The sequence below is a fragment of the Scardinius erythrophthalmus genome, assembly GCF_964197995.2.
Source record: "Scardinius erythrophthalmus genome assembly, chromosome: 18".
Taxonomy (NCBI): domain Eukaryota; kingdom Metazoa; phylum Chordata; class Actinopteri; order Cypriniformes; family Leuciscidae; genus Scardinius; species Scardinius erythrophthalmus.
In genome coordinates, this window is record NC_138238.1 from 17,765,072 (window position 1) to 17,792,919 (window position 27,848).

The following is a 27,848-nucleotide window of genomic DNA, read 5'->3' on the forward strand; positions in this document are numbered from 1 at the left end:
TTAGATGAATTGGAGAGCAAAGAAACAAAACAAAACACAGAACATCTCGGTGGTATGAATACATATTAATTCATACACTGTCTTATGATTAAGTTTCAAAACCTATGTTCGCCCTGTGGTTTATTAACTCCCTGACTGATATTTCCTGTTGGCTGGCAAAGAGTAGCAGATTCCAATGCAAGGCACTTTTGTCTTCCTGTATAAATTCACACTCTAAAACATCCTTCCTACGGCTACTTTAAAAGTCTAAAACCACTTCTAGGTTTCTAGATGGCAGCCTCACTAAAAATGTGTTTTTGCAAGACTGCATGGTATTCTTGTGTGGTCCAGCTAATAGTGGGCTGTGGAAGTGTGGAGTTGAGAACAGCTGCACCTGAGATGGGACTTGGGCCTGGGGTGACGTGTGAACATAGTCAACAAATTAACAACAAATTAAGGTCCCTTTAACTGATGAGAAAGATATGGTGGAGAAAAAGCTAAATATTTACAGCATTGAAGAGCAGGGTTATTATCCTTAACTAAATCAAATGAACACGAAAACTGAAAAATATACAAATAAAACTAATTCAGAAGTATTAATAAAACTAAACTCAAAACTAACTGCTGAAGAGACAAGAGTGCACAGAATAAGATTGCAGTCGCCACTCCTGACATGTGTCCAAATCCTGGTTCCTGGCTCCCTCTTATGGTCAAAATGTTTATAACTCCATAATCAGCAGAATCTGATCAAAATACTGATATGAGGACTAAATTAAAATTCAGCTTATTTAATAAAAAAAAAAAAAACAGAGAAAACTGTGACCAAATGCAAAAGTATTTCTAGAAACATGAAAGGATCTTAAAATCAAATGGAGATCTCATTAAATGCTCAATTAATAAGAAGCAGACTTACATAATCAGGGTAATGTTTATTATGCTTTACAATAATAACTTCCTTTGGTGCCAAGGAGGCTGGCACCCAGCAGATGTGTAATTCTTCACCTTTTTTCACAAAGGGAGTAAAGGAGCTCTATCTGTTCAGCATACTCAAAGCCTGGGCTAGAAAGAGAGGTCGGAGATAAAAATGCAAGTCAATGGTGTCGGTTCATTTAATTCGCATTTCGCAACAAATTTTGTTTTTCCAACCTGAAACTTACCAACCGGGTGTTTCTAGAATCAGAGGGATATTATCCAGTCGAGGCTCATTCACTATTTCTCGGAAAGCAGTAATACCTATTTGGCCACGTCCAATGTCTTCATGGCGGTCCAGATGGCTGCCTAATGTTCCTTTTAAAGACAAATTACACAATCTCAAAAGAAGTAACAATGTTACTAAATATATATAATACAAATGGAATATTCATATACAACCAATGTATATGCAATCATTGCACAACCAATTACAGCAATAGAGTGCTACAGTGATGATGTATTTTTGAAGGCCAACAGTTTCATCCTGGTTCCCTCTACAAAAATCCTATAGGATTTTTCCATTGGCTTTTGGATTATTGCATTAAATAAACTCTGTGAACACCAATTTTTCATAATATAATCTTCACAAATGAACACAGCTTTTATGATTTTTAAAGCCTGTACATTCGACAAATGTAAAAAGCTAAACGTAGGCTAAAATGAATGACACGACAATAACATCACTTTCAAAAACATTTTCCCTGAAAGTCTGAGTTAGATAGTTTTAGTTTTAGGCTGTAAAAGGGGACTAGTGAGTAGATGAATTTTCCTGTTCAGCGTGATGACGTTTAATGTCCCAGACATTCTCTATAGTCCCATTTAGCCACTTGTTAGTAACATGCTGAATTCGGAACTGACGAATACTTGTATACTATTCTTTTTTCCCTTCCCACTGGGGTTGCATTTTGTTTATAAAAATGCTTGTGCATGCACACATAATAATTCTGAAATTAAAATAAAATGACAAAAGAAAAAGTTCATAGACCACATGTAGTCTAAATTTGAAAAAGGAAAGACAGTTTGGAAAAGAAAAAGTCCACATTTCACTTTGCTGCCACCTATTGATGAACCATTGCAGCATGAAAATGAGATTCAAGCTGTTAATCATCATCATTTTTTCACATTAAAGTAAAAGTTTATGTAAGTACAAATGAATAGTTTTTAGATATAAGTTTGAGGTCAATGGAGTTCATACTGGTAATTCTCATATTTGTTCGTATATTTCATCTAATGATATATTCAAATACATTTTCTCATAAATATTGATGAAAAAATATTATATTTTCTTGCATTACACTGGCTTTTGCTGTAGTTCTTGAAAAATATGAAATTTTGAAGAATTTCTATTTTATTGTAATAAAACGTTTTTTAATGAGTTAAATCTCAAGGGGACTTAATACTGATGTGTCATGTCGCAGAATGAAACGTGAAAATGTCTTGAACTTGTGTTCACCACGGACCTTATTTCAGGAAATTAACCGAAACCCCATTGACTTCAGGACAATGGAACCGGACATGCTATTAATAACAAAAATATGAACTCGTTTTCAGATTTTGGCCTACAAAAACACATAATTCCTGAAGCACTTCACATTGACAAGACCAAACGAATGCTGCATACCTTTAGAGTCATTTAAATGAACGGCTCTCAAATAATGCAACCCAACCACACGGTCAAATTCATCAAGCATGTTCTTCACTCCTCCAGGTGGTGAAATGTCATAGCCTAAACAGAAGAGTATCATCTCATCTCAAATACGTTATACATTTAATCAGCAGAGCTATCTTAAAGTAAAAAAAGTTAAGGTTTGTCATGTTAACCCATACTTTTGATCTTTGAACCAAACTTATCTTTTTCCAAATAATTTGTGGTAATATCTATGGGACTTCACACCGTACCTGCTGCAAAAGCATGGCAAGTGTCCAGACACACCCCGACACGTGTCTTGTCACGCACCCGGTCTATTATGCTTCTCAGTTCACTGAACTGCCCACCTACAGTGCTCCCCTGACCACTCATGTTTTCAAGCACTGTTGAGAGAAAAGAAAGAGCAAAAGAAAGAATATAATCCAGCTAAATTCACCAGAAAGCATGAACACAGTCGCACATTTTCTACAAATCATCACGGTTGTATAGTTGACCTGTAATGACGGCAGGGGTTTGCTGGTGTGCGTGGTTAATAGCTTGGGCAATTTTCTCCATGCATTTCTCGGGGCTGGAGTCCAAAGAAGCTCCAGGGTGAAAGTTAAACTGGCTGAGGCCCAGTGCACTGCAGCGACTCAGTTCATCCACAAGCATAGACTTGCTCTTACTGAACACATCTGGATTACAACATGCAGAGTCATTTGACATTCAGTCTTATATACAAAACATATGCAGCCTAGTATTAATTACTGACTAGATATTGACTAAATCAGCTGAGCTGTGTTTTTAAATATGCCAACCTTGTGGCTTCATCTTTAAATAATCAATATTTGGTGGATGCACACAAACAGAGCGGGAACAGTCAGCGCACAAACCTTCTTTAGGGGAACCGCAGTTCATCAAATAAGATCCATGTGGCAGGATGTGTATCGGATCGAAGCCATGTTGAGCACAGGCTTTTTGAAATTGAACTGCAGCAGCTGGATCAAGGGCTGGTCTGGTCCAGGAGCGCTGGGAGCCCAAGAAAAGGGCAAAAGCATGACCTCCCATGGTCACACTTGATTCGACTGCTTTCCATATTCCTCCTTAAAGAGATAGTTCACACAAAAATGAAAATTTTGTAACTACTTCCTCACCCTCATGTTGTTCCAAACCTGTATGAATTTCTTTCTTCCGTTGAATACAAGAGAAGATATTTTAAAGAATGTTCGTAACCAGGCAGTTGATGGCACCCATTGACTTCCATAGCAAGAAATAAAATACCATGGAAATCAATGGGTGCCGTCACCTGTCTGGTTACCGACAATCTTCAAAATCTTCTTTTGTGTTCAACAGAAGAAAGAAACTCAACAACATGAGGGTGAGTAAATGATGAAACGTTTTCATTTTTGGAAGAATAATTGTAAAATTAATATGCATTCAACGCAAACACGGCACTCAAAATAAAGCATCTTTGCTCACCTGATACTGAGACGTGAGCGCCTATATATTTTTTCTTTGCCTTTATTTTTTTTTTCTGTGCCATCTCTTCTTCTCTGCTGCTCCCATCTGATAGTTCTGCATCAGAATGTTGTAGCTCCTTTGTTTCAGTAACCTCCTCAGTCTTTCTCCTCTTGTCTTTTCTTCGTGAGGCCATATTTTTCTAAATCAAGAATAAGCATGTGATTAGACATACTTAAAACTATGAATAATAAACAACAAAATATAATGTGGTAAATCTAGACTGATGAAAACATTACTAATCCTGAACCAAAAATGTATGTGCAGTTTACCTCAGAGATTTAAAAACATAAAGATATTTTTTTCTAACATTTTAAATACTCTAGATTTAAACTTATTTTGGCTACTTTTATATTAGGGCAGGTCATTTGTGATCTGACATTATACATTTCAAATAATATTTTACTCTGGAGATGATACTAAGACAGGAGCTTTCAACATTGGATCCGGGCACCCCTAGGGACCTCAAAGAGTGTGAAAATTCAGTGGAAAATTTCAGAAGGTTAAAGTTAACATTACAGAATTTTTACATTATTTTTGTTTCACTCTGCTTTCTATAAAAAAGAAAGAAAGAAAGAATGAAATTACAAATTATTTTATCCTATGGACAATTTTATATATCTGACAGAGGGTAGAAACAGCTTCAGATAAAAGCTTCATTACAATGGCAACATAAAAGTCAATTATTTAATTCTAAAAACATGTTGTCTTTATATATTTTTTATTGTATATTATAAAAATGGATGTTTATACAAAAAAAAAAAATCCCTGGACTAAACATTATCTGATGTGAAATTTGATAGGATAGACTGAAGTAGCCATTTAACTGATGTTGAAAGAGAAACAGTATGTTACCGTATATGAACAACCATTCCAAAAGAGCAAGATCTCACAATAAACAGTGCATTGTTTTATTATAAGAACGGCCAAATAAAGAGGTATTGGACTTTTAATATTGAAGGTCAAAAATCTCCCTCGACTGCCCCCCTTCCGTCAGACCTGTCCAGACACACACATTCACAACGAGCAGTAAAATGGCCGACCGTCAACCAACTGACTTTACAGCGCTTTAAACATAGATTCCGCCTCTTTCGTTTACATTATCGTATTTCATATTTAAAACCAATAGAAGGAGTGTTTTCATGACTAGCTATTCGATTTTGATGGAGTATTGTGTTTCACGTTGCCTCAAGACCCAGAAATTCGCACTTAAGCACTTTAGCTGTAGCTAGAAGACTAGCTGCGGTGCATGTAATTCCTGAGGTAAGTGCTTTGTTTTAAAAAACAACTTACATAAAATGTTATTTGCTACCAATGGCAGTAATATGCATTTGAAAAACCGCAGTGGCGTGAAAGTATTTATGTGTGATACAGTTTTTCCTCGTCGACATCTGTTAGCCACTAGCTCGATTGCTAGTTAAATTAGCCAGCCAGCTAGTTAGCATCTACTTGTTTGCAGGTTTAGCTTTCCGCTGGTCGGTCGTAAAAACATACTCGTTTTTATTTAGTCTGTACTAATTGACATGGACAATGATTGCATTAAATGAAAACACATATGCGTTTGCTTTATGGTTTTGGTGGGCAATGTATCCCGACTCATAGTCTATTGCTGTTGCTCCCCATTTTTGATCAAATGCATATTTGTGCATGTCTTGTTTTGACGGTTGCTTACCCATTTGATTTGTGTTGCTATCCGTATGCAATTAATCGACGGCTTCAGGGGGAATTTAACGAAATTACCAGTTTTACGGTTAGGATGTCATTTTCTTCTGCTAACAAACTAGCTAACTCGGTAACACGATTTGGCAGAACCACTGAAGCATACTAGTTAACGCAATATTTCAGTTATTGCCGTTTAAACAGTTGTTTTTTTTCACGAATAGTTCGTATAGCTGACGCATGGAATGTAATGTATGTATTATCGTATATTTGCTCCGGAGGAAATGGGCGGGTGAACGGAGCGCCTGTCCGAAACTGCTCTGCCTGCCAACTGCAGGCTCGCAGACAGATTACAGCAATGATTTCTCCCATTACCACGATCACACTATGATTTTAACGGACATCCGATTTATTACATGACACACGCAAACTCAGGTTGACCCTATAACCAACATTCCTTTGAAGTTACGTGTACAGTGATTTGTGCTGGTATGATCATGTGAATGGTGCCGCTGTTGTGTCTCAGGCTGTTATGCATTTGGTTTGGTAACAAGGCAGCACCTCTTAGTGCCTGGACTGGTTGAAGGTGATACTCGTCAAAAACTGTACATTTTACCGATCCTTGTAACTGCGTACTCCGGATTAGACAGAAAAGGTCTATATATCCTTGAGAAGGTTTTACAGTTGAACCATATTGTTTTTAAACAGTATAATGAGCTCCATATCGTTTGTAGAAAGGAGCATCAGGAAAGGGAACAGCAGTTCATGGAAGACAAGAAAAGGAAAAAGGAAGATAAAAGGAAACGGGAAACCTCACAGAAGGTATTTGTTATATTATGTATGAATGAATTATTTTGGATTGTTAAATTATAGTAAATTAATGCACCCTGTGATGGTAATTAATGCGGCAGGTGTGCATTAATTTACAATAATTCAGTGTCCCAGAGTCAATTTTTCAGCTTATGTGTGTAGAACTACTTTCTTACACCACTGATTTGACATAACATTTTTTTGAAAGTCATCCAAGCCTCCATTACTAGTTTTTTAAAGCAAATTGGAACTAGTGATACAGGCTTGTACTAAGCAGTTATTGACCTTTTTTTAATGTGTGGGACAGAGGGAGAGACAGTAAAAGTAATAGCAGAAAACATTTGAAATTGTCATCATATTCTATTTTTCTGTAGTTTATTTGCTTCGTTTTTATTGTTCTTTTGCTGTGGTAGGCTGTAAAGGGCCATTCACACCAAGAATGATTTCTATAAAGATGATGATAACTATATTAGCGTCCACACCAACAGATGATAATATTCAGTTTATTTCAGAGCATGTGAGCGGAGCGGTAATATTTCCTCCGTAGTGGAGAGCACCTTTCTGAAGATTCCTCTCCCACTCGCTCAGTATACAGAATGCTCGTTGTGATATGCTGGTTTGAGAATATGTGAAATAAGCAATAAGTCTTAGGTTATGGAGTTCAGATATTGTTTTAATGAAGTTACGAACCCAATACATAGCCTAAATGCACCATAAAAATGCAAAGTTAAGAACAAAGAAGGAGAAGAAAGAGTTAGCAAAGATTAATTTTGTGATCTACTTACAGTGAAGGTCTTTTTTGTTGTTTGCTTATGGATAAAAAGGAGTTTGAAATACCTTCGCAACACTATACTGTTAACAAACATCCCGACATCCATACTGATGAGAGCGCCGTTTAGATGATTATGTAAATATGTGCTGTGCTCTTTCCTCTCAATAACAAAAAAAAAAACAGGCAACAAAAATAACAGTGGTGAGAAAACAAAAATGATGGGTGACAAAATTGCAAGAAAAGCTTGCCTGTACTGCCAACTATAGGTTAGGATGATGATATTGCAACTGTTCAACTGTCAAGTAGCCTAAGTTTCATTCATAATGTTTCTCCTTTAATCCAATATAAAATGTCATACTGTATTGTCCCTCATAACCAGTAGTATAACAAGCCTATGACCTAAGCAAGCTTAATTGTTATACAAGTTTGACATATGACATAGAACAAAATGGAAAAGTTTTATGTAGGCTTTCAAAATTCCTTGCTCATCTTCCGAGTGGAAGTTTCTCTGAACCTACCGCAAGCGCCACAAAGAAAAGAACGGCTGCAGAATCTGAGGTAAAATGAATTGAGTTTGTTTTCCGCTGCAGATACACTTTTCAAAATCATATATTAATTTTAAGATGTAACATTAACGTGACGGTAATTTAAACGTAGCCTTTGTAAAAATATAAAGCAAAACATTAAATGTGCAAAAAGAAGTAAAGTAAACGACTAGTATTTCCAAGTCAACTAGCAGCAGCAGTATCTTTTAATCGACTAGTCGGCTAGTCTCACACATTCCTATCATCCTTGGTGTGAATAGACCTTAAAGGGATAGTTCACCCAAAAATGAAAATTCTGTCATTAATTACTCACCCTCATGTCGTTCCAAACCCGTAAGACATTCGTTCATCTTCGGAACAAAAAATAAGATATTTTTGATGAAATCCGATGGCTCAGAGGGGCTCCATTGACAGCTATTTATTTAATTAAGGCCCAAAAAGTAGGAAAGACATTGTTAAAATAGCTAGTCTATGTGACTACATTGGTTCAACCTTAATTTTATGAAGCGACGAGAATACTTGAAAAAAGAAATCGACCTTATTGAGTCATTTCTTCTCTTCTGTATCAGACTCCGTCGCGCGTTCACGAGACCACCACGACGCATGCGTGACATCGCGTGCGTCTTCCTCTGCTTGTATTTTTTATTATTTTTTGCATAACACAATAATAACAACATACACATACAGATGATCATAATGTATTCAACTATTAACTCTACATTCATAATAGCATCAAAGGAAACTATATAAAAAAATGATAGCCCCTGCATCATCACCACGCGCATGCGTCGTGGTGCTCTCATGAACGCGTGTCAGTGGAGCCCCTCTGAGCTATCGGATTTCATCAAAAATATCGTAATTTGTGTTCCGAAGATGAACAAAGGTCTTACGAGTTTGAAACGACATGAGGGTGAGTAGTTAATGACAGAATTTAAATTTTTGGGTGAACTAAAATGCTCTTTGCAATAGCTAAAATAGTTATAGAAAAATAATCAGCAGCCAATCAGAATCAGTCATTCAACAGCATCATGGTATCTGTCATGAAGATCTGCTTGGCACAAATCTATGAATGAATACATTTCAAGAATCAGCCCAGCAAATATTGTTCTGTACTTTGAGAATTTAAATATCCATTGTCATCAATAGTGACACTTTTCCCCCCTTTTGTTTCAGGTTGCAGAGCAAAAAAATAAAGGTAACTACATTCTGTTGTCTTTTAAAGTATGTTTTGTTATAGTTTTGGCATTTCTTTTCTCAAAGCTTTTTTAAAATGAGCTTTTTTTAAGCAAATCAGATTCAACTATCCCCCAACCCTCACCAACAAATCTGTGGGATTACATCCATGCTGACCGATGATTTCTATAATAATTCAAAATTAAAAAGTAGTATATTCATCCATACCTACACACATAAACTCTCACCTATATGTATATAGGTGCACACACTTAATGTAAAAATAAACAAAAAATAAGATTAAAAACACTGGTTTGGCATCCATTTAGGTTTTAACAGAAAAATACAGTCAATAATAGGGCGTTATTTAAGCCCAATTTATACTTCTGTGTCGAACTCACCTGTAGCACGCGTACCCTGACATGCACATCTCCAAAAATGTAACAACGCATCAATTCTACGTGGACGCAAGCGCTGTGATTGGTCTGCTAGAACCCCTCCCTCGGGTTTCACATGCTCGTCAACGCGGACAACAACGCAGAAGTTTAAATGAAAACCAATGCGTTACCTACAGCGTAGAGGCTCCGGCGTAGGTCCGACACAGAAGTATAAATCAGTATAAAGTATAAATGCAACTTAAATGGGCGTGGTGGCTGTGAGAAGAAGGGAGGGGAGTGGGTGTGGTATGGCACGGCAGGGGAGAGGGGGCTGTCATCGCCAGTGGCCCATGCATATCGACTGTCACTAAAAATCAGTGGTAAAATGTGAGGAAATGCTAGATTTAAAAATAAAATAAGTTAAAGTCTAATGAAATACACGGACACCTTATTTTTGTCCTTTCAAAAGTAACTGAATGCCCTGCTACATATAGCCTACAGTAATCATAATTGTATTTAAAACATATAAGTTGTTTCTTTACACAATATAAATGCATATATTTGAAAATAATAAATTTTCCGCTTAAAAAAAAAAAACGTTCGGTACATAGCCTCTACGCGCCCCCTAAATTTTAGACACACACACACACACACACACACCTCTGAAGCGATAGAAAAGTCCTCGGGACCGCATCACTCGCAAGATGAAACCTGTATTGGTGTACAAGGCCGAAGTCCTCCATTCTCCCGTTGAATGGTTGCTACACACACATAGTTTAGATGTGTCCGTGGTTGATGGCCAACCAACCGCCCGCAGCCAGAGTCTAGCCCGGGCAGCATTGCGGGGAAAGATGCACCGAAACTTTCGCACCACGAAAACAAACACGCGTCCCATCATTGCTTCTCTCATCTACTACGCGATATCACAGTTTGCCATGTCCGTCATTGGAAAGTTCCACGTGGTGTCATGAATAATTAAGAGAAAGTGTCTTCTCATTGGATAAGAAAACTCAGTACATGAATAATTATGAGACACCGATGAGTCATCAAAGTACTATAGTGCACTGCCTGTGACATGGACACGATGAAGATTTTAAACCCGGAAGATGCAAATAGCGGGAAAAAAAACTAAAATTTAACCGTTTTCCCTCTACTATTAAATCTAACAGATGCTAACATTGTCTTTAATGGTGTTCAACACACATACCTCTGTTAAAATCTCAGAAAATCTGGTTTAGGGTTTCATGACCCTTTAATGAGTACCTTATTTTTTCAAGGCAAAGACAACACATTATATCTCTGACCCACTGGGTGCGAGTGGGTGGAGCAGCCTCCTTACACTTTAGTAGTAATGCTCTGCATGCTAACAAGGAAGAAAAAGCAAGGACTTTACACATTGATGTTAATAACCTTGACTCTTCTGGGGCAACTTCAAATAATGCCAACAGGGCATCTGGCTCTTAACCGGTGTGGAGAACCGATGAAAGAGTGTCAAATGCAGATCGCCAAAGCGTCTTAATTTAGGGCATGTCCTGAATATGAACTAGTGAACCCTCAGCACATTGACATATGTTACACATGGGACTAGTACCAAGGCACATTTGAACTAATTTAACTTTTGACATATGAGCTCTTTGTACTACTTTGAACTGAATAAGTGCTGAGCACACACTGATGATGAGTGGACACGGTCCCATGTGTCATCTGAGAGTGGTCTGCTAAGATCTTCCTCCCAAGTCCTCCTAATTTTATCCAAAGAAGATGATGCCTGACCTGTTATTAAATTATGAATGACAGAGATAAAGCCCTTGACTAATATGTTGCATGAAAGAAAACTATCAAAACTATGTTTTGGCATTTTTAATGCTATTTTTCATCTTTTTTGTTTGCACTGTGTGCTGATATCCTGAAAGTTACAGAGACAATGTGTCATTGTGCTGACAAACAAACATGAAATGAAAAAGTGTGTCAGCTTTTTAATTTGTAAAATCCATTTATTCTTTCCTTTACCTTAATGTAGCTTTTCTGCAGTTCTGCTCTCATTTGCTCCTAAATTTTCCACTACACAGTGCCAGAATTGACCAAGCCTCCATCTGCACAGTCTCCTGCCACCCCCAACTCAACTTTCCCCAGCCCTGGCCCCGTCCCCTCTTCAACCCCATCCGCTGCCACCCCGGCTGCTGGCGCCCTCCCTCAGGGTGGGAACAATGCTAAGCGGCCGGCGGTGGCCAACGGACAGCCCTCCCCCGGCACACAGAATTCCCAGCGCTACATGCCCCGTGAAGTGCCCCCTCGATTCCGTTCCCAGCCGGACCAGAAAGTGCTACTGAAGAGGGGCCAGCCACCACTGTCCTCCATGCTGCTGGGGGGAGGCAACAGCGGGGGAGACAGCCCCAATGAAACAGTGGCTTCGGCCTCAGGTAAGAATCATCAGTTGAATCATTTTAATAACAGAGATAGTCACCTTCATTTATTTGGCGCTTTTTACAATACAGATTGTATCAAAGCAGCTTCACATTGATAACATGAAAATAATACAACAAAGTTTGTTTCTAGAAGAAACTTTATAGTGAAATGTACTTCCTTGTGCATGTAAATGTACTTCATGATATCTAGCCTTCTTGTCTTCTAAAAGCTAACTTATTGTAAGCAGCAGCACAGAGGATATATGTTGAAGGTGCTCTAAGCACTTATCTTTGAATACCATGCATAAAATATCCCTGCTACCTGAGATGTCGGTAGACTAACCTAGGCTGTTTAAATGACACAAAATAGTCAGGGGGAGTTGGGGAGATTTAGCCAATCAGAAAACTAGCTAATCAAAACACTTTCTGCCTGCAAATAATTTTGTGTGATCTGAATTGCTAATATATCTTTGGAGAGAGGATTTTGTTTTGCAAATTGACTCACAGGATATATAAAGGGATAGTTCACCCAAAAATGAAAATTCATGAAAATGCAGTTCTTCAAAATATCTTCTTTTGTGTTTCACAGAAGTCATGCAGGTTTGGAATCACATGGGTGAGTGATTGATGAATTTTTGGGGTGAACTATCCCTGTTTGTATCATATTGGCTTGGTTTATTTACATAGAAAATAGTCTGGCAGGTTCATAAATAATTTTGTATTTTGTTTACAGATCCAAGCCAGGGCCCTTTGGGTCCAGCTGCTCTCTCACTGCCCCATACATCATCCTCCTCATCAATCGCTGCTTCTTCTTCAAATTATGCAAATTCCATGTGGGGGACCAGCTCTGGCAGCCAACCCCTCTCTCAGGGCAGGGAAAAGGTGATAGTGGACCGGTCAGACCTGGAGGAATGGCCTAGTATTGCTGCTGGGGATGGGTCAAAGGCGGGGGATACAGCAGGTACCGGAGGTGCAGACGGTAGTGGGTTTCTGAATTGCAGCGCCTCATGGGGTGAGAGGCATATCCAGCAGCAAGCGAAAGTTCTGGGAGGAGGGAACGGGAGGAAAGGAGTCAATTCCGGCAGCCCCTCCCCACCCACATCCTCTGGTTCACCCAATGAATGTATGCAGTCTGGTAGTGTTTGGGCTTCATCCTCCCATGAACTCATAGGGGGGAATGCAGTAGCAGCAGGCTCATTGCCCCCCATATCCAAAGCTGTCCCTCTCCCAGGGAGCTCCGATAGCTCCTTTGGTGTCAGCTGTGGGATTCCAGGTGCCAATTTTACCCCTAATGCCAATCCCTCTGCTTGGCCAGCCCTGGTACAGGAAGGGGCTGGGACAGTTGCAACAGAGGGGGGCTCCTCTTCCCTCCAAAGCTCATCTTTGTCTGCCAGCAACTCTCTTTCTGTGAATCAAGCCTCTCATCAGCACCAACTTCACCAAATGCAATCCAGAGACAGAGAGCCATCCAGTGGAGAGTGGGGTGGCGCAGCACTGGAACCAGGAGCAGGACCAAAAAACACAGGGGTGGCAGAGGGGGCTGATATGGACTGTGGAAGCACAGGTGGAGGGGACGGTTCAGCTTCCTCTTCCTCCTCCACCAGCTCATCATTGTGGAGAGCTCAGCCTTTCCCCTCAAACTCCAAAACGGGTGCCTCAAGGACTGAATCTTGGGAGGATGGAGCAGGGGGGAGCTCTGTGTCTGCCGAAGGCGGGAAGGCGTGGGGTTTTTCCAGCCAGGACGATCGAGGAGATTTGACTGGGGCAAGTGCGTGGGGAAAAGGAAGTGGTGGTCAGACCCCCGGGGTATCTCAGGGAGCGTGGGGTGGGGACCATATGTTGGTTGGGGATTGGGGGGCATCCAGTGGGGTTGGGGGTGTCAGCAATCCAGATGGGAAAAATGGCTCGAGCAGTAACAGCAGCAGCAGCGGCGGTAGTGTCGGCAACCAGACGACTTCTACCTCCACACCTTCAACTATGACAAGAGCTTGGGACAATCAGAAAGGAGTTGGGGATGTAGGAGCAGGGGACTCGAGTGAGTGGGGAGGCCAGGGTAGCAAAGGTGGGGGAGGTACCTCATCCTCCAGTGGCGGAGGAAACTCCAAAAGTGGCAATCAGCGCCATGGCCACCACCGCACTCATCAGCCTCCCAACCCTGAAGTGGCCTTACAGAATCTGCTTAGCCGGTCTGATCTGGACCCCAGAGTGCTGTCCAACTCTGGTTGGGGTCAGACGCAAATCCGTCAGAATGTGGCATGGGATTTGGAGACAGGCGGTGGAGCACCAGCGCCAGGTGGGGCAAACTCCTCATCTACAATGAGTGCACCTACCCACGCCCAACCGTACGCTGGTTCTACTGGCACCACAACTACTGATCCATCTTCCTCCCCTCTGCTCCAAGGTGCAACTCTGAATGCCAACTTGAACTCAAACTCCATCCTCGGACCATCACGTGGTGAAGGTTGGGACAACAGTAGTAGCAACAGCAGCTCTTCTTTGCATGCCAGAGGCCCTCCACCCTTGGGTGTCAATATCCAAAACCCTGGCGTCTCACAATCTGGAGGTGGAGGAGGTAGTTCAGCTGTTGGGCAGGGCAAGCCATCCGGGGGTTGGGGAGGGACTGCTTCATCAGAAGGCCCAGGGAAAGGTTGGGACAGTGAGGGACATGAGTGGCGTAGAGCAGGGAGCTCATCAGGCGGGTGGGGAGATATCCAAACACAGGGTACTCCATCAACTGGAGGAAGTGGCTGGGGAGACAGTCAGGAGGAGAAAAGAACAGGCGGATGGAAAGATATTGGACGGGTGGATGCAGGCAATTGGGGGCCGGGAGGCAACAATGACTGGGCAGATAATGAGCCCAAAACTTGCAGTGGGGGTTGGGGGGATGGGAAGGGTGGTGGAGGTACTAGTGGGGCCTCAGAAGTGGGTACATGGGGTAATTGGGATGAGGGAGGTTCTAGAGGGACGTGGGGAGCTGGAGGTACAGGGGTTGGTGGAGAAAAGGGTGGAAAATCTCACCAAGGCTGGGGTGGGAAGATGCACCCGTCACAGATGCCAAACAGCCATTCGGCCTCGCCGAAAGGCCCGGCACAGCAGCAGCAACAACAATCACAGCCTCAGCAGTGTCAGTCGGTAGAAACGGGGGCCATGCAAGGAAGCTGGGGAAGACCGCCAGGTCCTTCAGCCCAGAGCCAAAGTTCAGGGTGGACTTCAGGGCCTATACCCCAAATTTCCAGTGGCCCTGGAGACACTTCAGAGCCCAGCGGTTGGGAGGAGCCTTCTCCACAGTCAATCAGCAGGAAAATGGAGATTGATGATGGAACATCTGCTTGGGGTGACCCCATCAACTACAACCACAAAAGTGTCAACTTGTGGGATAAGAACAATGCCCCATCTGGCCAGACACAATCAGTGCCCCCTCAGCAGGGACCCCCAACCCTGCAACAGCAGCCACCTGCAAGAATTCCAGCAAGCCTCGGGAATAGGGATATGAACCTTGCACAGTCAACAAGCAAGGGGCCTGGAATAGGTAAGTCACTTAGGCTTTTTCAGTGCTTTTTTTAACCCTTTGTGAAACATCAAAACTCCTTTAAAAAGCTGCATTTTTAATTTTAAAAGAGTGACATTAGATATGATCTTTAAGGGCTTTCGCACCGGAGGAACCTTTTCATAGTTCCTAGAACTAGAGGCGGAAGTACCCGGATTTTAGCGTGTTCGCACCGCAGGAACTAGGAACGATTTTAGGTCTAGGAACTCCTTTTGGAGGAACTAATTTCTCCTACTTCAGAGTAGGGTCTAAACCAGCACTACAGGAACTACCAGTGACGTTAGTGTACACTGATTGGCCGAACGCACGAAACGCCAGCACCAAATGCGCAGCGACATTTTTTAAAAAGCTGTGTAAACGCACAGATTATAGTCTATATATTTACTCCACAAACTAAGCGAAACATGATTATGTATTTCTGCTCAGTTAGCAACACTGGACATCAACCACACGGCATACGCTAATAACTTTTAATTACCGTCTCCTTTCCATGTATAACAGTTCTAATAATGTAATAGACAGGACTGTTAGACAGAACGTAAACTAATGAACATGGAGAATATGATCAGCACTATATGATCAGCCTCTGGCATTCTCAGCGCCATCAAAGTAAAGGTCCTCCACAACGTCAAAATAAGTCAGGTGCGGCTTATGTCACTTCAGAGTTCCTATTGGCGGTGCGAATGTAACCAGGAAAACGTTCCTAGGGGAAACATTGGTTCTCGGGGGAACCACCCTGGTGGCTAGTTCCTAGAACTACCTGGTGCGAAAGCCCCTATTGTTTCACTTTCATGTAGCATACCATAGAACTGTATTTATTAAAGCATTTCTTTGTTTATCTTTTAGCTTCTTCTGGATGGGGAGGTAATGTCTCTCCTTCCAGTCCATGTGTGGACAACGGTACTGCAGCGTGGGGTAAACCTACTAATGCGCCCACTGCTTGGGGCGACCCTGATGACACTGGCAAGGCGTCAGGTTGGGGGGATCCCTCCCCCAATCCAGTGAAGTCTGGTGAGTCTGGATAATTTTTGTCCTAGTGATGATGGTGTTCTGAATGAATGAATGTGTTTTGAATTAAACCTGATCCTGAATGTATGCATACTTCTGAACTTTTTAAAGGGATGTTTTATTTTTACAGGTTCAAAGTCTATGCAAGAAGGTTGGGGTGAAGGAGAGGGCTCAGTAAGTGCTTCACGTCACTCTAGCTGGGAGGAGGAAGATGAGAGTGGTGGTGTATGGAACAGTGCAGGTTCCCAAGGCAGCAGCTCCTCCTATAACTCTGGAGGCTGGGGTGCAAAGAAGGGCAACAAGGTATGTCAGTGGTCATGCTAGGTTCAATATTCATGCAGATCTGCAATTTAAGTTGCTTATGCTTACTAGTTACTGAGTGTTCCATCTAATTTTCTTCAGGGCTCCATGAAGGGTGCAGGAGACTCTTGGATGAACCCAATGACAAGACAGTTTTCAAACATGGGGGTTCTGGTAAGAAATTATGGGAAAAAAATGGTCTTAGATAATATAGATTTAGGATCTTAAATTTTCGCAATTAAACATTTGAAATTGAACAATTGAAAACAGGAAATTGCTAATTTTATTAACATTTTAAGAATGCACTGATTCAAATTATTCAGCTGTAATTTCATTGCTAGCTTTAATAATCATTGAATTTTCCCAGATTTTAGTGAATAGTATTAGGGATGGGCATGATTAATCGACGATCGATAATTGATCGTTAAGAATTTCGTCGATCACGTTTATTTGTTATCGATTAATCTAATGCAGGTTGCGTTGCGTAGTGTGAGTCTTGAAGCAATGGAATTCATTTTAGCGCGGAGGTACCTGTGCATCCCGGCAACGTCAGTCCCTCAGAGCGGGTGTTTTCGGCGGCTGGACTGGCTGTCACCAGGTTGCGGTCGCGTCTGATCCCAGATCATGTCAACATGCTTATCTTTCACAACAGAAATCAGTAGACTGGTGCAGAAGTTCTATGGGAACTTCATGCGTTTTCTCAGATCGGATAGCTATCTGATTTATCAAAACGATCATTTACACCTGGTCACATAAATGTGTTTTTGCAAAACGGATATAAATCCGATCTTGAATTCCCGCGCTATATGCATTTAAATTGTTGCACGTCACCGAAAGCAACTGATATGAGCTGCATTTTATTGATCATCAGCGAAAATTTCTAAATCAAAGACCGCAACAAGATATTGCGGCAACAGCCCTGGTAAGATCATTTCGGTTCTTTACTTTTAATGAAGATGATTGTGTGTTGATGAATTACTTTCACTTTGATTTGCGATAGTTTGCACGTTGGCTTGATGAATAGATGCTCATCTATGGTGATGCGTGTTGAAGTAGCGTCGTCATATCTGGCTATAACATGACATATAGCCTATAACTCGCTCTCACACGTTTATTTCTTAGCATTTTTGGGATAAGTCAAATTTACATATGTGGTTTCAACAACCAGATGCATTTAACGTTACTCTTGTCCAGTTTCCTCTGGAATGCGTCTCAGATCTCCTCCTGAAGTGGTTTGAGCGATCGGGTTTAATCCGTCTCGGATGCGTTTCGGAGGGCATTTACTTTTGGTCTTTTCATGATCGGATAGCTATCCGATCACAGAAAACGGATGAAGTGGCCATGGGTCTCTGTTTAAGAACGCCGGCTCGCAGCTGCAGGTTCCGCTGTTTTTACCGCAGGGCATATCTTCAAGTCTACCGAATGTCCAGTTTCACTGCCACAAGTTGATCTTCTTGTAATAAACATCTCATCGAGGACAAACAAACTGTATTTTTGTATTTTCATTGCATTTTTAATTTATAAAAAGTTAAAGAAATAATGAATTTCAATATAAAAATATTAATGATTAATCGATAGTCGATCGTTAATTCTCCCGACGATCGACTAAGAAAATTTAATCGAATGCCCATCCCTAAATAGTATATTGCTCACTAAGATATCGTGCATTTTTATCAACACGTTTAAGTAAGGTTTGGTTTATGAGGTTTACCAATGTGGATATTTGTTATTAGGGAGAGGACCCCAGTGGTCATTCCTTGGATCTGGCCCCTGGTCCTCCACAGGACAAAAAGATGGAAGGAGAGAAGCGTGGTATGGGTTTGAGTGAGTACAATGGAGAGATGCGTAAAGGAGGACGTGGAGGGGGAGTAGGAGCAGTCTTCCGTTCACCTGGTTCCAAAGAGGTGGGGGCTTGTGAACCTGGGCCTTACTATGACAAGGTATTTGCATCTCCTTATGTTTCTGTAAATGGTGTTTTGTTAGCCCTTCATTTCATTTTGACCTCTTTAATCTGGATCTTTGCGGTCACTTTAATTAGCTGTTTTCCATCCCTCTATCGTTTTCCATCCCTCTATCTTTTTCCTTAGGCGAGTGGTCAGTTGTTTAGTAGCGGTGGAGGGATGGCACAGTCCAGGCACCAACCAGGGGTGCCGCCCATCAATCCATCAGTACGAGCGCAAGTGCCTCATCAGTTCCTGTCACCTCAGGTACTTGATAATACTGCATCTATTATTTAATATTACTTCAGTAGTTTGCACAACTGTTATGTTGACAGACAGGTCATTATAGTGGTGGACATTTTATTTAGGTTTTAAAATATATATATTTTTCTCAAAAGTACTGTGCACTGATTATGCACAATGGGATTCCACATTATTTTTAAAGGGGGGGTGAAATGCTCATTTTCACTCAATCTCCTGTTAATCTTGAGTACCTATAGAGTAATATTGCATCCTTCATATCTACAAAAAGTCTTTTGTTTTATTATATTTTTAATTGCAAGATTGGCTGTACCGAGTCTTTCCGGAAAAAAACGAGCGGCTGGGGGCGGGCCGTGTGGGCGAAGCTAAAGCTGTGCTAACGCGCCGAGCTAACAACACACAGAGACATTTGTTCAACAGTTTTACTCACCGTTCCAACGCACGACCGCGAACCTTTATCATTGTGACTACTCGATCCTTAAGCATTAGACGATCTGGGCTTTGTTTATAAAACAATCATCGTCGAAATGCAGGGAACAACAGTCTTGCACAACTCCGTTTATGCTCAGGAAAACAAACTCCATCCACGGGTGCCTTAACGCTGGGTTCTTTGGGAATCTGTGCAGGGTTGTCTTGCCCTGGCAACCAAAAACACACTTCTTTGGTGACACTGACTTCCCAAAAGCCGGGCAGGGCGCTTTGATGGCGAACTGCTTTCACTCTCTTGCTCTGTTTTACGAGTGCGCGCACGCCCGCGATCTTACCGGAGAAGTGCCCTTAGGACCCATATAAGGAAATTCCGCCCTCTCTTACGTCAGACAGAGCCATACTCGAAAAAAACTTTCCGAAACTTGTGACAAACCGGAAGGACAATTTTTGGAACAAAAATACTCCTTCAAACGTACAACTTAACTTTTGAAACTTTGACCATGTTTAGCATGGGAATCCAACTCTTTAACAGTGTAAAAAACTCAGTATGCATGAAACAGTAATTCACCCCCCCTTTAAGATAAATTGTCAACTAAAGCAATGCAGCTGGCTGCAATGCAAGTCAAAAGTGATCTTTGTTATAGAACTAACTTATTTTTGCTGCAGGTGCCGGGCTCTGTGCTGAAACAGATGCCTCCTCCCAGTGGAGGTGTTGGAGGTGTTGGAGGAGGCATCTTTACTCCACAGCTTTCCCCACAGCACATTGCCATGCTCAGCAGCATCTATCCCCCTCATATTCAGTTCCAGCTGGTGGGTAACTCCCGTTGCATGCACAGTACTTCATCTAGCAGGCCAGACTCACAATACACTCCCTAGAGTTCTGTTTGTTTTTTCTTTTGAAGTTTTGACTTGTGCTTTCTTGCAGGCCTGTCAACTGCTTCTGCAACAGCAACCGCAGCAACAACAGCAGCAACAGCTGCTGCAGAACCAGCGCAAGTTCCCCCCAAACATACGTCAACAAGCAGACCCCCAACAGGTACGGTCTTCACCTCTTTTTTTTGCAAATAGGACAGTATCCAAGAGACTAGTTACTGCCAAAAGGTATTAGAACTTAATTGGGTCCGTCCACAGGAAGAGTAATTGCCTTAATTGCTAGAAGAAACCCGGGATGTTATACTCTACTTCTCGGACTCTGAATTGTTTCTATGGCAGTACTATTAATGCCAAAACAAATCTATGAAAAATGAGTAATCAGTAGACAGAATCACAAAACAAAAAGTAACAGTCTTTATGCAAATGCCTTATTGATAAAATTATAGTTTATTTAGAGGGGCATTAGATAGTAACTCTGTGCTAGCTACATTAAACTGTATATCTGTCATTTATTTAAATTTTTCTTGTTTTATTTTTCTTGCATTATTAAGACATTAATAATAATCAATTATAGGTTTAAATCAAATAACTGCTTAACTTCATTTTATTCTTAAATCCGCTGCAGTTTTAAATGTTGCAGTTTCAGCGTCCAGGTGCTCTTTGAAATTTCCAGAGCTCTCAGAAAATGTTATAAGTTGTAATTGCAATTATTATTTAACTTTATATTCTACGCACTGGTTTCAAATTGGTCTGACATAATTCTCCATTTACAACATTTACCCTATAGCCTAATGCTTCTTTACATCTCCATATAGCAATTTTAGAGTTTTGTAAGGTGATTTGTATAACTCAGAATGTAGAAGAAATTGTCTTTTGTTAGTTACTATTTGCTGCTTATCATAGTCTTCATTCTGTGTATAGTCAATAACTAATATTCTTCAATACCACATGTTTAAAACCACCCATTTTTGGAATCATTGCAGCTTGTTTACTGTTATATTACTTATTCAAGTAACTTTTTTTTAAAAGAAGCAGACTGGCAAATAACCTTTTGCTTTCATATAAACTCAATATTTGTGTGGATTTGTGACACGAGGTGATGCTGTAGTTAAAAGTCAAACAAGATGCTAGCAAGATGCTGTTTGTTGTCACCCGTTTGTAATGTGAAAATGAAATGAGGATTGGGGTTTAACCCTCCACAATTGTGGACATGTGAACAAAATGAGTTGCCTAAGAATTGCTGCTGTAGTTGAATCAGTATTTTTTTTCTCCAGCTTGCCAGAATCATGGCTGTTCTTCAGCAGCAAAGGCAGCAGCAGCAGCAGCAACATTTGGGAGGTACAGTGGGTGGCTCCAAACTTTCTCCTTCTCACCTTGGTGGGAGTGGCCCAAAGATGCCAATGTCGGAAGCCATCTCACACCCTGGCTTGGCAGGATCTGTTGCAGACCTGCATCAGAAAACACAAGGAACTTATTCTGGTGAGATCTTTCATATCATTTTCATATCCATTTTTCCAATATGGTCTTCAGACACTTGTCAGCCAAACAGAAAAATGCAGAAAAATATCAGCAGATATATCATCCTTAGCAATATATCGATCGACCACTAGTGTCAGTGCATGTGGGAACTTGATGATGTGTTTTTTGTTTTTTTTTGTAATATGCCTTTTTCTGTCCCATTCTTTGTCTTGAAGGGTTTGGGCCTGGAGTGAGCCTCTCCGGTCTGGAATTGGGTCCCATGGTTGGTGGCCCAGCTGGGCTTAAAGAGAGTGGGGGGCAGCAGTCTCGTTTCAAGTGGATGATGGAAGGTCATTCCCCATCCCCTTCACCTCCTGATAGCACTCTCCATAAAAATGGTGCATTACTTTTTTTGTGACACCTACAAAACTGAGTTATACAAAGGAGTTTATTTACTAAGTCTGATACAAGTTTGACTGTAAGTGCTTGTTTTCTTCCGATATATAGGTCCTATTGCTGCTCCTCTCAAAATGAGAGGTGGTTCCCCATATTCCCAGTATGAGATGCTGGGAGGTGAGGGTTTAGGTGTGCCTCCTCAAGGGCCATCAGATCACTGGCACAGAAGTCCTGGAAACAAGATGGGCACCAAGACTGGCACATCTAGCTGGCCTCCAGGTAAACAGTGGTGCACATCTAAACAAATTTTTTTTTTTTTTACTTGTGAATACATCCATAATGAATTGAAATGTGATTTTCGCTTCAGAGTTCCAACCAGGAGTGCCTTGGAAAGGAATTCAGAGTGTGGACCCTGAATCTGATCCCTACATGACACCTGGAAGTATGCTGGGCTCATCGATGTCAAGCCTCAATGACACTGAGCACCAATTGCTTAGAGACAACACAGGTACATTGTCTACAAAACTGATTTCAAGAATTTACTGGGATAGTTCACCCAAAAATGAAAATTCTGTCATTAATTACTCACCCTCGTGTCATTCCAAACCCATAAGACTTTCATTCATCTTCGGAACACAAATGAAGATATTTTTTAAGAAATCTGAGAGCTTTCTGCCCCTCCTTTGCCCCTTCACACATCTCGTATAGACCCGTGATATCAGAATGTGACGTGTAATGTCTTCGCAGCGTCTTAAGTTTGCTTTCTCTCTGGAGAAAACAAGCTTGTGCATTCTTTTTTCTGATTCGATCATAAACTAGTGCATCGCATATGGTATGAAATAACGAGCTGTTTCGTACAGCTATACATAGCTGAAAGTGAGTGACTCTGGAAGCCAGACACAATAAAATTACAAATGGCCACGCCCGCTCTTACCTGAAAAATAAGGTGGATAAAGTGATCATGTCTCTTCAGAAAATTGGACTAAGACACTCAATTCATATGGATTAGTTTTACAAACTTTTTGAAGCATCAAAGTTGTAGTTGCGTAGACTGTTAATGGAGGAACAGAAATCTCTCAGATTTCATCTTCCATTTGTGTTCTGAAGATGAAAGAAAGTCTTACGGGTTTGGAGCAACATCAAGCTGAGTAATTACCTTGAAGCTTAATTTATTTTAAATGGTTTTCTCAGATCATAAGAATTGTTTTTTCACTCAAGAGGGTCTAAACCTGACTGGTAGTTTATGATAACATTGATTTCTTCTTTCAAGGGTAGTTCCTCTAGCACAGACACATACATAGAGCTCTAAGCTTAGAATTTTAGAAGTCATTTACATATCCATGTAAATACTAACAAACAACTCGTTGTTTTGGCATAGAATCAAATCCCTCCCTCAACACCTTGCTGCCTTCACCTGGTGCCTGGCCCTACAGTGCCTCAGAGAGCCCCCTCAACAATGCACACAACCCAGGTAAAACCAAACACTCTTTTCACTAGATGTCGCTTTTTATTTGCTTTGCTTTGAGAGAAGCCCCATACGGCCTCATTTTGTCACATTTCCACTGTGTGGTGCAACTCGGCTCGCTTTACTTTGGCTCGGTTTGCTTTTATTTTTATAGACTGATCGTTATAGTTGCGCCGCCACCTCATCTACAGACCACGATACAGCCTTTTCCTTTTTGCGACGGTCGTTTAAAGCAAGTTGTGCGAACAAATGATACTGCGCTGGCTGTTGCTGACTATTTAAATCTAGCGGGTTTGGTGTCTCGTGTCGCAAATCCAGTGTTGGTGATGACGATTCTCTCTCACCAATCAGTGATCTGCAATGTTTACACGTCACATTTTAGTATCGGTACGGCTCATTTGGAACCTCAACCAAGGTGGTACTAAAAAAAAGTATTAGGTACTGTACACAGTGGTAAACCCCCCAAAAGTGAGCCGTACCATGCAGTAGAAAAGCGCCATTTGTTTAGCTCTGTACTGAATTCCATCATTTTGTTTTTTCTTTCCAGTTTTAACTCTCTGAATATGTTGTGCTTTATTTCCTGCTCTCACAGCTAAGTACACAGACTACAAGCCCAGCTGGCCACCTGAGCCCATAGGGCACAACAAGCCTTGGAAGACAAATCGCAACAGCTCTCATCTGCCACGCCCACCTCCTGGACTGTCCCATCAGAAGCAGCCCTCCGTTTCTCCCTGGACGGGAGGAGGCCCACGATTGGGTAGAGGCTGGGGTGGCTCTGGAGGCGGCCACGAAAACAGATTTGGGCCTGGTAATACCACAACTTAGAAAATGAAAAACATTAATGAAAATCACAAGTATTAATTAAAGCACTATTTAGACATTCCCTCAAGTAAATTCAACCTGCTTTCACTTTTATTAAGCGACCAGATCATAAATGGTCTCTCAATCTATGTAGGTTCTGCGTGGAGTGATGGAGGAGCCTCTAAGGGGAGCTGCTGGCTGGTGTTGAGTAATCTTACCCCTCAGGTATCTATGTTATGCATTATGTTGCATTTTTTTTTTTTTTGAAATACACATTTTCTGTTGTTTTTCATCGATTTCTCAAATTTCAATGCAGTGATTTGTATCATTTGTTCTCTGCAGATTGATGGCTCCACTTTGCGGACTATCTGTATGCAGCATGGGCCGCTTTTGACCTTTCACCTTGGTTTAACCCAAGGTAGTGCTCTGATTCGCTACAGTACTCGCCAAGAAGCAGCCAAAGCCCAGAGCGCACTTCACATGTAAGTGTCTAAAAAAACCGTATCCTGACCCAGATCCATCAATATAATGGTGGTGATAGTAAATAATAATATTTTTTTCCCCATAGAATTTTAATTTTTCACATTTTAGCTATGTTATGAAAACCTGTTCCCACCTCAGAGTAAAAGATAAAAAGGTATTTTTGTGAGCATTTAAAATAAGTCATATTGTGAGATATGATCGCAATTATGAGAAACTAATTGCAAGAAAGTAACAATGAGAGATATAATGTCACAATTACAAAATAATTTAGGCACATTTATGAGAAACAAAGGTGCAGTTGCGTAAAAGTTTCTTTGTGAGATAAAATGTCACAATTGGGAGAAATAGTTGCAGTATAAGTAATAAAGGACCAATTACAAGTAGTAAAGTTCATTTTTGAGATGTGTATGTATAGTCACAATTGACAAACAGAGTTTTTCACTCAATTTTCTCCCTAGGTGTGTTTTGGGCAACACCACAATCCTGGCCGAGTTCGTGAGTGAGGAGGAGGTTGCTCGCTATTTTGCACATTCCCAGGCGGGATCTGGTGGAAGTGGCAGCGGAGGTGGCGGGGCCGGTGGTGGGGCCGTCTCCGGGCCGGCGGGCGTGACGGGATCATCGGGGGCCGGGGCTGTGGGTACAATCAGCGCTGGGGGTGGCGAGCGAGAAAGGGCCGGAGTGGGAAGTATGACAGCAGGGGGAAGCAACAACGGCGGCGGAAGTGGGCCTTCTGGCACTACCTGGCAGAGTTTAGATGGTACGGGCAACTCCGCTGACCCAACCTCTGCCCAGGGAGCAGGCCTGAGCATTTTTGCCCAGTGGAGCAGCAATGGTGGTGGCGGCAGTGTTGGCAGCAACACAGGGGGTGTTGATCCCGGCAGGGCAGGGTTGTGGGGCGGCATGACTCCAGGGTACACAAGCAGCAGTCTATGGGGGTCTCCAGCCATGGAAGATCGGCACCAGATGAGCAGCCCTGCAGCGCTGTTGCCTGGAGACCTGCTGGGTGGAGGCGCAGACTCTATCTGACTGAAGCAGCAACACGCGTGCACACACAAAACAGATATATAAATATTAGTTATCCTCCTATATTATCACAAACAGACGCAGGAATATAGGAACATTAATCAGAATACAAGCAATTTGCGTTACATGCCTTCTGCCACTTGAAAGGGTGCATATTGCATACACATCCAAGTATTTAGTATACATTCGTAACACTTATGTAGACGAGATTGAAAGGTAAGCACTCAAACAGCAGATGCAGATTAACACTCAAGTGCTGAGAGGCAGGCCGACTGCATTACGAAACCTAGCAAAATGCATTAAGACAAAATTCTATAGATGACACTGGTTACAAATGTAAACACTGTCATTTTTTTTACCTGAGCAGTGTTTCCGAGCTCCCCATAACGCGATCTCCGCAACGTGGAAACGTGGAGGAGCAGTGTGTGGAAGAAAAGCAGTACAGATAGATACGCACGCACGCACGCACACACACCAACACATCCCATTTCTTCTTACCCTTAAATGAAGACTTCATGCAAGACTTGAACAGGACATGCAAACAGTTGGACTGAAATACTGACTCAACTGGATGAATCCTAAACCTTGAGGTCATAAAGATCACACTCGCATACTGAGACGCTCTCACTCAGGCGTGCACTGTAAAGGAGAAACCAGACAAAAAAAAGGACAAAAATATGCATCATACAATGTTTGTTGTTACGGCTCCCATTGTCATGCAAACTCAAATTACTCAAACACTGTTCTGATGTCTGACAAACTGTGTCTCGTTGTCTTTCGTTTTCTTTTAAATGGTGAAATCCAGAAATGTTTTTTTCCCAAACGCTGACCTCGTTTCTTTTTTCTTCTTAATCGAGTATGTTGTCATAATGACGATCACTTGGATGTTACTTAGCTGTTCAAGGTGCCCTTTCTGCCTGTTTGCGCATGAGTGAAGTCCCAGGTAAAGGTGGTGACGTTCAGAGTGTTTGCAAGGCATTGATGAATGTGTGGCAGCCAGAGATTAACAAGCGTGGTGCATTTACAAAGATCAGTGCTGGATTTAGGGAGGTGAGTAAATGTATGAGTGACGGCTTATTTCAGGTGTTTGATGTCTATGTGTGCATGATATGTATGCAGGTGTGGCTGTGTGTGTGTATGAGAGAGTGTAGACAGCAAGTTCAAGAACATTGGCACTAATGAATATTTCTTAAGTTGTGGTTTTAGCAGCCTTTTTTGTTTTATATATTGTCTGAATTGCAATAATTATAATAAAGAAAAAGATTTTTTTAGAAGATGCAACCAACTGAAGGCATTCATACTGAAACATGAAACATGCCAAACCTTATTGTACCAAGCTGAGCTGGATGGGTGTTTTAGGAACACTCAAAAGTTACCAGTTGTTTATTTTTGTTGTTGTGTACCATTATAAATTAAGGCGGGCTTTATCACTCGTGTTCAGGTTTTTTTTGTTTCTGATTTTACAAAAGAAAATTAATTTAAAAAAAAGAACAAGACAATTAATAAAGGTTGAATTTAATTTTGTTGTCAATCGTGTGAATTTTACTTTATATTGTCAATTCAGTTTAATATATGTATGCTATACTATAATATTTCAGGTTTGTAAGGGTCACAACCTGTTTCGAATAGATGAACTAGCTAATTAGGTCCTTGTTAAATAAGTTTCGGCCAATGATTCTCAAGCTTTATATTCTTTATAAAAATATCTCAAGTTATACAATTTTGTTTCACGTGACTCACTTTTAATATCAGACTTCATTATATATCCAAGACAGTGGTAACCCTGGTTTAAAAAAAAAAAAAATTGATTTATATCTTTATTTTTAGTTGTTTTGAGGCCTCCTGGTTGAGAACCATTGGTTTAGACTCGTAATGTTTACGTGTTTTTTTGTTGCATTACTGACTGATTTTAGATTATCCCAATTATTACACAGTTACCTACCAATCGAGTAAATTCATAAAATATTACTTTTTAAAATAAGTGTATCTTTTTATGTACATATACATTTAAAAAATAAAGGTACCAG

General features: G+C 41.1%; 2 protein-coding genes across 5 annotated transcripts; one reads left to right on the forward strand and one right to left on the reverse strand.

The window, feature by feature from the left end:
* Positions 1 to 890: 890 nt before the first annotated feature.
* LOC308706583 (putative endonuclease 4) lies at positions 891 to 6,124 on the reverse strand. Of its 2 annotated transcripts, XM_081392329.1 has the most exons (8): positions 5,769 to 6,124; positions 4,058 to 4,238; positions 3,472 to 3,681; positions 3,094 to 3,273; positions 2,851 to 2,982; positions 2,573 to 2,677; positions 1,137 to 1,266; positions 891 to 1,038 (listed from the first exon to the last, which is right to left on the reverse strand). In XM_081392329.1, the coding sequence occupies exons 2-8, from the start codon at positions 4,230 to 4,232 to the stop codon at positions 978 to 980; spliced, it is 993 nt and encodes a 330-aa protein (XP_081248455.1). In that variant the 5' UTR covers positions 4,233 to 4,238; positions 5,769 to 6,124; the 3' UTR covers positions 891 to 977. The 2 variants fall into 2 exon arrangements, with proteins under 2 accessions (XP_081248455.1, XP_081248456.1); XM_081392330.1 differs by lacking the exon at positions 3,094 to 3,273.
* Positions 5,102 to 27,605, forward strand: tnrc6ba (trinucleotide repeat containing adaptor 6Ba). 3 transcript variants are annotated; one of them, XM_081392326.1, is made up of 22 exons: positions 5,102 to 5,359; positions 6,490 to 6,577; positions 9,056 to 9,077; positions 11,502 to 11,852; positions 12,427 to 12,453; positions 12,571 to 15,366; positions 16,231 to 16,395; positions 16,523 to 16,695; positions 16,795 to 16,866; positions 18,426 to 18,632; positions 18,780 to 18,899; positions 19,989 to 20,132; positions 20,248 to 20,358; positions 21,470 to 21,674; positions 21,890 to 22,051; positions 22,161 to 22,328; positions 22,417 to 22,557; positions 23,428 to 23,520; positions 24,107 to 24,322; positions 24,470 to 24,540; positions 24,658 to 24,797; positions 25,257 to 27,605. In XM_081392326.1, the coding sequence occupies exons 2-22, from the start codon at positions 6,521 to 6,523 to the stop codon at positions 25,822 to 25,824; spliced, it is 6,009 nt and encodes a 2,002-aa protein (XP_081248452.1). In that variant the 5' UTR covers positions 5,102 to 5,359; positions 6,490 to 6,520; the 3' UTR covers positions 25,825 to 27,605. The 3 variants fall into 3 exon arrangements, with proteins under 3 accessions (XP_081248452.1, XP_081248454.1, XP_081248453.1); XM_081392328.1 differs by having other exon boundaries at positions 21,890 to 22,003; XM_081392327.1 differs by lacking the exon at positions 12,427 to 12,453.
* Positions 27,606 to 27,848: the final 243 nt, after the last annotated feature.

Bases quoted from the DNA above. Each gene is read 5' to 3' on its own strand.
- LOC308706583 (XM_081392329.1), bottom strand. From the start codon at position 4,232: ATGGCCTCACGAAGAAAAGACAAGAGGAGAAAGACTGAGGAGGTTACT. The intron at 2,983-3,093 runs GTCAACTATACA...TTCTCTCAACAG, and splicing joins AACCCCTGCCGTCATTACAG to TGCTTGAAAACATGAGTGGT. The intron at 1,267-2,572 runs GTATGCAGCATT...TGTCTTTAAAAG, and splicing joins TCATTTAAATGACTCTAAAG to GAACATTAGGCAGCCATCTG.
- tnrc6ba (XM_081392326.1), top strand. From the start codon at position 6,521: ATGGAAGACAAGAAAAGGAAAAAGGAAGATAAAAGGAAACGGGAAACC. The intron at 16,396-16,522 runs GTGAGTCTGGAT...TTATTTTTACAG, and splicing joins CCCCAATCCAGTGAAGTCTG to GTTCAAAGTCTATGCAAGAA. The intron at 22,558-23,427 runs GTACATTGTCTA...GTTTTGGCATAG, and splicing joins ATTGCTTAGAGACAACACAG to AATCAAATCCCTCCCTCAAC.